The 11,693-nt window shown below is 37.8% G+C and overlaps 2 protein-coding genes across 2 annotated transcripts; one reads left to right on the top strand and one right to left on the bottom strand.

The window, feature by feature from the left end:
• Positions 1-2,329: 2,329 nt before the first annotated feature.
• On the bottom strand, positions 2,330-4,066 carry LOC132180686 (uncharacterized; the record flags this gene model as incomplete). Its single annotated transcript, XM_059593592.2, has 2 exons — positions 2,330-3,197; positions 3,784-4,066. Coding segments are annotated over 2 exons (879 nt in total), but the record flags the coding sequence as incomplete, so codon positions are not given.
• Positions 4,067-5,797: 1,731 nt separating this feature from the next.
• ATMAK3 (Acyl-CoA N-acyltransferases (NAT) superfamily protein) lies at positions 5,798-11,631 on the top strand. The gene is made up of 4 exons (XM_059594690.2): positions 5,798-6,081; positions 6,200-6,320; positions 9,755-9,810; positions 11,152-11,631. Exons 1-4 carry the CDS (start codon positions 5,887-5,889, stop codon positions 11,395-11,397), a joined length of 618 nt encoding a protein of 205 aa, XP_059450673.1. The 5' UTR covers positions 5,798-5,886; the 3' UTR covers positions 11,398-11,631.
• Positions 11,632-11,693: the final 62 nt, after the last annotated feature.

Genomic DNA, 11,693 nt, shown 5'->3' with positions numbered 1-11,693 from the left:
CCCTCGCCTTTCCGCCTTTTTTTTTTAATCACTAATTACAAAATCATCCCTTTGTCAGTTTGTGGAATGTGGGAGGTATGGACTAAGGTAACCCCTCAGATATACGTTTTTTGAATTAGGATGTTTTACAATTCGGACAGCCCATATAGATGGGGACGTGGGTTTCACCTGTTAGGCCCAGGCCCGCCTTTATAGGGTAAGTAGGCTTTACAATTATAGGGATACTGACGGCATGATCCATTTGGATCCATCAAGGGGAATTACTTAGATTGATGAGTTTTTTTTATTTTTTTTACATGTTCACAAAAGAGGAAGATGAAGATTCGAACTAGTGACCTACACTTCATTAGGCATGGTCTGAACCGATTAAGTTACGTCTTGAAGACGATTGATGAGTCTTTGCCTTGCATCGATTTTAACTTCTAAAGTAAGCTTTGTGTTGGGGAAAAGATTAAAATTTTAATTAATTAAAATTAGGATATTACAAATTAAGATAAGATTAATTAGGAGTTCTTAATAATTTAGGTGTCATCTTATTATATTCTATATAAAGACTATTGTTATTAATAAAATAATCAAAAAAATATGGTAGTAGGGAATTATTTCACTCAAATAATCCTCTTCAACGTGTGGTTTCCAATACAATGCCACAAGTTTACTCCGTGTCCACGCAAAACCTTGTCATATGTGCAATTACACAGTACCCCATCGCATTGGATTCCGTTCTAGCTAGGTCTCGTAATAATTTGAAATTTTGAATTGTGTGACCCATTGCTCAATTTTGTTTTCTTCTTTCTTGGTTTTGCTAAGTAATTTTGTCGTGACACATGGACTTTGAGACTCCTACTTGTGTGAGTGGGGGGACACAAGTTTGAAATTTTCTTCAATCTACTATAATAAGTAATAAATGTCGTTCAACATTTTTAGGTACTTAAAAAATTAATGTTTGAGTTCTTAGATTAGTGTAATAACAATATAACTGTCAGTTAAAATATTAAAAAAAATATGTGGGATATGACACTTATCATTTATTAGAGTGGGTTGAACCAGTTTAAAAGATATTTCTGTCCGTGAGTGAGAGGCCTCAAACTATACTATTTATAATAGAATGGGATCAATGAGAATAGGAATAAAATCGGATACGAACATGAATGACAAGAAATCTCAACAGCATCAAAGTGTGATATATCAAGGCAAGTATATTCGAAGAATAGGAAGCAAATTCAAATATTGCAGATTTCTTTGCCAGCTTAAAGGGAAGAAAGACGAGATCGATCTTGGTTATGAAAAAAGAGAAAATCTTTGATATATAAATATGTTGGGTTAGTGAGTTACAAAAATAAACGGCTATGCTTGAATGGTTTCTGCTTTTACTGGAGACTCATTACTTCCTGCAGGTGGCATGAATTATGAAACCGAATCGCAGGCTTCGCAGCAACGTACAGCCGCAAATATTGAAAGCGAATTTTCTGCTTTATAGGCCTCCCACGCCTCACTCACTCAAAAAACAAAGAGGACGGGTCCTCTGGTCACACGACTCACACCCACCGTAAAAATTTGTGTATATATATATATATGTAAGTGCCAACTTTAGCTTTTCATCACGTGAAGAAGCTTCTATAGATTCTTATGTCCTCTCGAGCCATCTCTCTCCCATCCCCTTCTCTCTTTACTTTTCTGAACTTTACTATGAACCTTATTCTTCTACCGTTTCTCCATCAATTTCCCTTATGATGGGTGGCCCTAATGGATAATGGGACGTTAATTTTTGTTATTAGATTGTTCAAATTTTCATAAAAAAATTATAATCTCTTTTTTAGGTGAAGTGGTTGTGGACTTATATGTTTTGACTTTCGAGTAGTCTATGTGTTATGTGATCTATTTGGTGACAAAAAGGTGAGCTCTATAATCTTTTCTTATAAGTTACCAAAATTTATGCAAAAATGACGGTCCAATAACAAAGAATCTCAATCCTAATTAAGGAAATTAGGACTAGAAGGGGACCAACGTTTTTTTCATGAGCCTATACCATGATGTGCTTGAAAGTTGAAACCCCAATATTAATTGAAGTTAGATCGATATGGTCATGGTTTTACTTTTGCATGGTCCACACTCCATACCACTATTTCAACACTTGGCCATAAATTTTGACGAGAGTGTTTACTAAATGCCATTACCAATATTGTCGCTATGCAGAGATTATTATTTGTCAAATATCAAAAACCGCCAGAAGCATAAAAGTAAAAGAGACGTACTGCTCTTGCAAACCAATTGATGGATATCCTTATTCCTTTCAACAAAGCCTCCGCGTAATCAAATGCATAATTAAGCTAGCAGACTTCCCTCTCTCTCAATTGGTTTCATATATATATATATATATATATAGACCAATCTCACAACCATATATATATATTACATGCATCCTTAATAATTATTACTTATAAAAATGCAGAAAAGTACTGTTCCCTCTCTGAACATGAATAATTTTTCCGAAAGGTACAGCCTAGAGTTTTACATATTTGAATCAAGTATGAACCTGAACCATAATGTTTCTTGGCATTATTTTCAACCGCCAAATGCATGAACCTTATAAATGCGTAATTATCTATTCCCCTGGCATGGATTATTATTATTATTATTATTATTATTTTCAGAATCCCTCCCCTGTTGGAAGAAATGAGAGCTCGAAGTACTGTAGTTTCCCATCTGGGAATTTAGAAGATTTTCTGGTTGTACTTGGCATATTGAAGAAGTTGATGAAGGCATTAAACGTTGATGGTCATGATGAAGACCTGAGACAGCATAGCGTAACTCGTTATCATCGTTACTATAAAGCAGCTGTGCATATTGCAAAAGGTTCGGAAATATTGCTTCAGTTGACAAAGGACGTGGAAGAGGATGAAGATCAAGCGGTGGCAGCGGAGAATAATCAGGAGGAGCAGGAGAATCTTGGTGGGTCGCCAAGTAGGCAATCTCAGCCGCCCCAGCGCTAGGTCCTTGAACGCGTTCAGGAAAGTTGAGTTTAGCTTTTGTGCCCTTGAATTCTAAAGCTGCTGCATCGTAAGCAGCAGCTGCAGCCTCCGCCGTCTCGAATGTTCCCAGCCAAACACGAGCTGCCTTCTTTGGATCACGGATTTCAGCTGCCCACTTGCCCCATGGTCTCTGCCGTACACCTCTATAATGCCTTCTCACGTTCCCTGCAAAAAATTAAGGCCTTTGTTTAACAAATATGAATGCAACAAGGATATATAGATTGTAATTATGAAATAAACAATAAATTAATTCAACAAAATATTCGCTAATGAATATCATAATCGCCCAATTTCTTTTTCATAGCACTTTTAACTATTTTTCTTTTTCTGCAGGTTCATCATCAATTGAGGTTTTTTCATATTTGTGCTTCAAAAAACAAGAAATCATGCCACATGCAGAAACTATATATATAAGGCCTACTAAAAATTGTATAGATTATATTGAGTCATTCATATACATCTTAAAAAAAGAAAAGAAAAAAGAAATTCCCGAAAAAGACATATATAGGCAAATTCATCTTGATTCCGAGATACCCAAAGAAGTAGAGAATTTGCTAATTAAATAGCTTTCTTGTTAGAGTGGGTGCTTCGGCCAAGAATCGATCCGGACCACCATGACTATCAATATTAAAGGCATGAGAGATTACAATATTATAAGAAATAAATAGCAGTCATGCTTAGAAAAATTAATAATAATAATTAGAGATTACGTGCGCAGTATATATTTTAGGAGAAGAAAATATTAACTTACGTTGACTATGTATGAGTTCAGATGAGGCAGGCTCCGTCATGCTCGACACTGACCCAGCTTGCACCTGAGCTGGGCTGCCGTCCCCGGTCCCAATAACATGCGCAAAGGCTGAGATATCTCCAGATGATGAATATAGAGAGAAGAGACGATCCTCCTTCTTCTCTTCTGATACATCAGAAGGAAGAGATCTCTTGCCATGCCTTCGATCCACCTTGTCTGGCTTAGTTTTGGGCTCTAGTTGATCATGAAAACTAGCTACTCCAATCCAAGCTGATTGATTGGTTGATTGATTGATTGATTAGTTTCTTCCAGTTCCAGCTATGGCTTCAAATTAAAGTTGAAACCGTATCAAAAGGCAGATCTAAACTCTAAAGCTTATTATATATGAAGATCAATAAAACCAAGAAAAATAAGAGAAAAGAGTGTTGGTGGTGGTGATCATGTTAAAAGAAGAAAAAGAAAAGTGAAAGAAGATAGGAGATGAAGAAAAAGGAGAAGACAAAATATAGAGTTGCTTGTAGGGTTTTCATTGCTGCACGTTAAAGTCAGGTTTTATTTGTCTCTTGGAGGTGCCAGCAAGACGATGAAATGGAAATATTTAGATTAGCAAATGAGGGAAATGATTGTCTACAATACAATGTACTTTAGGAAGTGTACACCACCACTTCTGGACCTTTCCTTCCATCAAGCTTAATTAGACGTACGCCTTATTTTACAATTAATCCACGTGAATTACGTGAATTGCAATTTGAAAGGTGCAATGTATTCTCCTAATATAATTGGTTGCACCGTCAATCTAATTACAGTTTATCCCCCGGGAATTATATCTTAAAAAAAAACTTAATTAATTTTTATGTTAGGTTCAATTATAAACATCTTGTAGCTAGATCATAAGTAAGGAGCAAATTAATGTTGCAAGCTTTGTACGGTAATTGGGATCTTTTGAAATTGTTTGTCTTGAACGTACAACCAACCGAGCATGCAATTGAGAGAGTAAACCTACGTATTCGAGTAGGTTTCAAACTGTACAAATCCTATAAAAAATCACTCACATGCATGCATTTACAGTTGATCATCGAATTAGAATAGGCTATAATAATCGAAACAAAAAATTGCAATCAATTCCGATCTTGCCTGCTCTTTTAAATTATATGTATGATTGAGGTGTACAATACATACGATGCACTTTACACAAGGGGCAGTATACTCCGAGTCATTAAATCATATAAAAAAAAAAATGTAGAAGAAGAAATTTGGATCTTGGCATGTGGACGGCAAAGGTTGATTGAGCAGCTAGCACAGGCATTCGTCAGGAACCAGCCTGATCTGATGGCTAGTAAATAATATCAAGTTGGTCTCATCCATGTCGGTGCCTGGATCCCTGTCTCCATCTCCTTCTCTTTTGATTCTTTTTATATATCCCTTTTTGTATAGGGGAAACCATGTAGAGACTTCCTCCTAAGTTTATAGACTTGCTGGGAAGCTAGAAACTTAATTTGTCATATCAATTGTTCCTCCTAATTAAGTTTTAACTTTTAAGTGACCCCAACCCAAATATTAAGTGAATTCAAGAATTTGAAATTGGGGTTTGATTTTTGTTGTGGTCACTTGTGCACAAAATATAAATCGGCATATTGTACTTTCCGCTTAATATTATAGAATTATTTCATAATTATTATATGTAATGTAATATCAACAGCCTACACAAAAGGGTATATGGGCTCTCATTTGTTCGGACTGCATTGTCTAGATAAATAAATAGGTAAGAGCTCATTTATCATCTTACACGAACATGCGGGCATAGAGTCGGGTCATTGCATTCTATCCAAAAATTTGTACAATTATATATAATTTCGTTTCTTTTTAATTTGGTCAGGTTTTCTCCTTATCTATTTTTGGGCTTTCAAAGCGTTTGTTTTTCCCATTTGTAAGATTTTCACACATGGATAAGTTCTCCTTCCTTACATGTGAAGGCCTATTAAGAGCCCAAAATCAATCTCCTTTCTCATAGCAAGCCCAGCTCTTCAAAACCCTTCGCAGACCCCAACACGCACACACGCGAAGCACAGGGACAGAGAGAGAGAGAGACACTGAGAGGGGAGAATGGAAGGGAAGAAAGAAGGAGAAGGAGAAACGGGGAAATCAGAATTCGGGGCATCGGAGATAGAGTACGTGAGCTATGGGGGTGAACACCACCTACCCCTTATCATGTCGCTTGTCGACCAAGAACTCAGTGAGCCATACTCCATCTTTACCTACCGTTACTTCGTCTATCTCTGGCCCCAACTCTCTTTCCTGGTACCCTTTGCTCCCACTTCTCTTGGGTTTCTTTCAAAACCCAAAATTTTTCTTTCTAACGTATTCTTTTTTCTTCTTTTGTATGTGTGCGTGTTTGGTTTTCTTTGTGTGGGTTTAGGCTTTTCACGAAGGGAAGTGTGTGGGGACGGTAGTGTGTAAGATGGGTCAGCATCGGAATACGTTCAGAGGATACATTGCTATGCTGGTTGTCATCAAGCCCTATAGAGGCAGAGGCGTTGGTAATTTTCTAATTTGTGGCATTGATGATTTTCAATTTAATTTAATAACCTTGATTAATTTACAACTTATCCTGTTAATTTTTGTAGCCTCTCCTTTTCATGTTGTGTGGTACTTGAACTTTTTAGGTTGTTTGATTTGTGGTTGATAGTGTGATTATGTATGCATCGAAGAGTTTGATGCATACATAACCCGTTCGATGCGCTTTTCAGCTTAACCCGTTCTTATGATTTATGGGAGTTTAAGGTGAGCTTGTAAGGAGGAGGCATAATGAGGAATGAGATGTCCATATGCTTGACATATATTTTTTTTGATAAGTAAAAGGCATTATATAAAAAGCGCAAGGGGCGCAACCCATGTACACAGGAAGTATACAAAAGAGCCCACTACACGAGCTTCAAACTGAAAAAGACGCACATAGATCGATAAACTCCGTAAGCGTTGTAGCTTGCGAAGAAAACCCCATGACCCTCCAAGAGTAGAGTGTTTGGATCACCCTTTTCTTCAATTCTATAATTCCCATTTCACGATCCTCAAAGCTCCGCGCATTCCTTTCTCTCCATAATGACCACATTACACACAAAGGAGCCATCCTCCAAATGTACATGACTGTCCGCTTTCCCCTTTGCCCTCCCCAACTCCCCAAGCATTCCTTCAAACTCCCAGGCATCACCCACGTTATACCAAAGAGTTGGAGAATCATGTTCCATACCTCAACAGCAGTTTCGCAATGCACTAAAAGGTGATCAATAGATTCGCCACTCTTCTTGCACATACAACACCATTCCGTCACAATGATGTTCTTCTTCCGTAGGTTGTCCAATGTTAGAATTTTCCCCATAACTGCCGTCCATACGAAAAAAGCCACCCTTGGTGGAGCTTTACTCTTCCAAATAAGTTTCCATGGACCATCCACCGGGGCTGAATTTATTTTCACCTTGTAGAAAGACTTCACCTCAAAAATTTTCCTCTTTGAAGGCATCCAACAAATTTTATCTACCCCACCTTGCCTTACTTGTTGGGAATACAGCAATTCGAAGAATCTCGAAACCTCTTCCAATTCCCAATCATGGACATGTCGAATAAATCGAACATTCCAATAGATAGCTCCATTTACCCTCTCCATATTCTCCTCTACCCATGCCTCCTTTTCACATGCAATATTGAATAAAGCAGGAAACAAATTCTGTAGTGATGCCTCCCCACACCACACATCCTTCCAAAACAACACACGAGACCCGTTTCCTACCTCAAATCGCACATGTTGCTGAAACTCATCCCATCCCTTTCGGATACTTTTCCACAATCCCACCCCATATGACCCTCTTACCTCCTTGGTACACCAATCACCCCTCATCACCTCATATTTTGTCTCCACTAATTTCCTCCACCATGCATCTCTTTCAAATGCAAATCTCCACAACCATTTACCCAATAAGGCTCGATTAAATTGTGTCAAATTCTTTACCCCTAATCCCCCCGCCTCCACAGGCATACAAATGTTGGACCATCGGACCAAATGGAATTTGAACTCATCTCCGACACCTCCCCATAGAAAATCTCTTTGCATTTTTTCGAGCCGTTTCGCCACATTCACTGGGATTTGAAACAACGATAAATAGTATGTGGGTATACTAGATAGCGTACTCTTGATCAACGTTATTCGCCCCCCCTTGGATAAATACATTCGCTTCCACCCCGCCAATTTCGTCTCCATCTTCTCTATAACCTTATTCCATATAGCAGGGTCCTTACTATGAGCCCCCAAAGGCAATCCCAAATAGATAAATGGTATAGAATCCACACCACAACCAAGTATATTTGCCAATCCTTCTACATCTTCCACCATACCAATAGGCGCAATTACAGACTTGGATAAATTTATTTTCAACCCTGCAACCGCTTCAAAACACAACAACAAACATCGCAAATTCCGAAGTTGTTCCATCTTTGGCTCACAAAAAATAATAGTATCATCAGCAAAGAGTAAATGCGACACTTCCATTACCTCATTAAGCTGCGAACCCACTGGGAAGCCAGCCATAAGCTCTCTCTCCGCCATTGCCTTCATCATCCTACTGAACGCCTCCATCACCAACACAAATAACAAAGGGGACAAAGGATCCCCTTGTCTCACTCCCCGAGAACTACCAAAAAAATCTGTCGGTGTTCCATTAATGAGCACTGAAAATCTTACAGTAGAGACACAATGCCGGATCCACGCTCTCCACCGTTCCCCGAAACCACATTTCTCCAACATATACAATAAAAAATCCCAATTGACATGGTCATATGCCTTCTCCAAATCTAACTTGCAAATAATACCTGGTTCCCCAGATCGAATCCGACTATCCACACATTCATTTGCCATTAAAACAGAGTCTAAAATTTGCCTGCCAGGTATAAAAGCATTTTGGGTATGTGACACGAGCTTCCCCATGACAGAATTCAACCGACTAACCAACACCTTTGAGATTATCTTATACACCCCGCTTACCAGGCTAATAGGTCGAAAATCCCTTATGTCCACCGCTCCAGCTTTTTTTGGAATAAGTGCTACAAAAGTAGCATTAATGCTCTTTTCGAATTTACCACTTTCATGGAATTCCTTGAACACCGCCATCAAGTCCTCCTTAATAACCTCCCAACATTTCTGATAAAACGCCATGGTAAAGCCATCCGGTCCAGGTGCCTTATCACCCTGCAAATTCCTCACCACCGCCCAAATCTCCTCTTCCTCAAAATCTCTCTCCATCCACAACCGCTCCCCTTCCTCAATAGAGTTGATATGTTCTATCAGAGGATCTAATAATGTGGTTGGTCTCTCCTGGCACTGCTCAGAATACAACATTTTATAAAACTGCACAATATGATCTTGTATAGCTGCCGGATCCTCTGTCCTTCTCCCACCCACCATCATTGCTGCAACTGTGTTGTTTCTTTTGTGTGAGTTTGCCAACCTATGAAAGAACTTCGTATTCCGATCGCCCTCTTTTATGCTTGACATATATATAATGATTTTATATTTATATTTAAGTTGCTGGTATTCTTGAAACCTACAAAGAACGATCCAATTGATCAGACACACAATGAGATCCATACGGTTTTGCACTTCTTGAAAAATATAATCTGTTTTGTTATTCTATTCTAGGTAATGAAGAACTTGTTACTCACAACTCTTGGATTCAAGAATTCCTGTATAACTTAAGCGACACAATTAGAGCTTTTTTCAATTCTTTTATTAATTGATGGGGATGAGAATGTTTGTTGTAATAGAAAATGGTGGTCTATAATACAAAATTGAGGCTACTAGTTTCTCTATGCAGTAATGTGTTCATTTGTGATAGACTCTCTCTAAAACCTTGCTTACCTGCATCTTATTGGCTATATTATTGTGTTCTGTTAATATTTAGGTTGAGATTTCCTCATATTGCAGCTACGGAACTTGTTAGCAGATCTATCAAAGTGATGATGGAATCAGGTTGTGAAGAGGTATGCCAGCATGGATTCTAAGGTTATATTTATGTGTTTATTATTTTATTTCCAAATTACTCCCCCATTATCGAATTTCTGAAGGTGATGAAGATTATGGAGTAACCGACTGATTTCAAAAGAATAGTGGAGCATTATTTTGCCTTACTCCTACATCTTATTGCCCTTACGGTGTGCTGGTCTTCCTTTGTTTTTTAACTGATCAGTATATACATCTGAATAGCATATTTTTCATTGACATCTCCACCTAGCCATCCTGCACTACTTATATGTAGAAGATCCTCCTCAATCCCTCACCTTTCTCGTAATCCATTAAGTGTAACAAATTGGTACTTGAAGATAACCTTGCTCTTCAACCCGTGCCAGGAACCATTACCAGAGTAGAATTGCATATAGTCCATTATGGTTCCCTTCATGATTGAAACCTATAAATATCGAACTATTCATTGTATGGGATGCGTTTACAATTATCTCGTATGGTATGCGTTATTGTTCCATCAGATCTTGCATTATGATCTGTGCCCAAGATCATTTTAATTAATTAATTAATTTTTTTTTGTGTTTAAGTGATTAATACAATTGCCCAGAAAGACATTAGCTTAACTTCATTTCATAAAGGTGGTAGTGCTAGAGATTACCTGCAAGCAAATCTCATTTGCTTTACTCATATGCTGCCATCTTAGTCTAAGCCAACACTATCCCTATGTTTTTGTAACTCGGGACTCATCATGATTTGCCATTCAAAGACCAGTTATAACCTTCTGACCAAATAAGGATATGAAGCACGAGGTTGAGTTATGCTGCCAAAGTTAGACTGAAGAGAGAAATATAGAGAATTTTTTGACAAATTAGATGATAAAAAAGCTGGAATGGGTTTCCTTAAATATTCTCTTTGAGTGCACAGGTCCATTCAAAAGATAAATTGAATGACTTGGTTCATGAGATATGGGCTTGCCGCTAGGGGTGGAACTAAAATTTTTGGTTGGGAGAGGGCAAAACTAAAAAGAAAATTTGTTTGGGCGTAAAAATTTGATTTTGAAAGGATTATAAGGTTTTTTTTATTTATTTTATTTTTTTTATTTTTATTTTTATTTTTTAATTTTAAATGGGGAACACATGAAGCCGGCCCCATGCCTCAAGCAAGGGTGGTTCCACCCCTGCTTCCTGCCATGATGATGAGTGCTGATATTTCCTTCTTTGGCACTAACATATTGCATATATATATATATTTTTTTGTAAGATCCATGGTGTTATTGGGTTTGTCATTTTCTTTCAATTGTTAGAAGGGAACACCCTGGCTCATGTCTGTATTCTTCTTCTCTTTTTCAATTTTTGGTGAAGGTAACGTTGGAAGCAGAAGTGACAAATAAAGGAGCGCTAGCCCTGTATGGCCGTCTTGGGTTTATTAGGGCAAAACGGCTCTTCCACTACTACTTGAATGGAGTTGATGCTTTCCGTCTGAAGCTGTTATTCCCTTGTCCGGAGTTATACCCCTCCCTGCCTATGATGGCAAAGACAGAAGACAGTCACTGCCATGACGATCACATACAACCTGAAGAACGTTCTGAGCTACATCAACACTTGTAATTTTTTTATTTTCCAGCTCAGTGTATGGTTTAACCATCACAAAGTTTTGCATTCCATTTCTAGTCATTAAGGAGGTAATTATAACTTTTATCTCCTACATCATTTCTCTACAAGATGTATACTATCTTCGGATCAATCCCTTGCAGTTGCTCATACATGATTATAACTTCTTTTTTTGTTTCAAACAGTGTTTTGATGTGTCATAAATATGAAAGTAGTTTTGAGTATTTTGTATTTTTAGTTGTTTATTAATGTTTTTGTTTTGAAAAGAGAAAACAAAAGGGTGAAGGAAAAAG

The sequence above is a fragment of the Corylus avellana genome, chromosome 5, assembly GCF_965113065.1.
Source record: "Corylus avellana chromosome 5, dhCorAvel1.hap1.2, whole genome shotgun sequence".
NCBI classification, from domain to species: Eukaryota; Viridiplantae; Streptophyta; class Magnoliopsida; order Fagales; family Betulaceae; genus Corylus; species Corylus avellana.
This window is presented reverse-complemented; position numbering and strand designations above follow the sequence as displayed.

Coding starts and splice junctions, on each gene's coding strand:
- ATMAK3 (XM_059594690.2), top strand. CDS start 5,887: ATGGAAGGGAAGAAAGAAGGAGAAGGAGAAACGGGGAAATCAGAATTC. Junction 6,321..9,754: donor CTATAGAGGCAGAGGCGTTG/GTAATTTTCTAA, acceptor CTCATATTGCAG/CTACGGAACTTGTTAGCAGA. Junction 9,811..11,151: donor TGGAATCAGGTTGTGAAGAG/GTATGCCAGCAT, acceptor TTTTTGGTGAAG/GTAACGTTGGAAGCAGAAGT.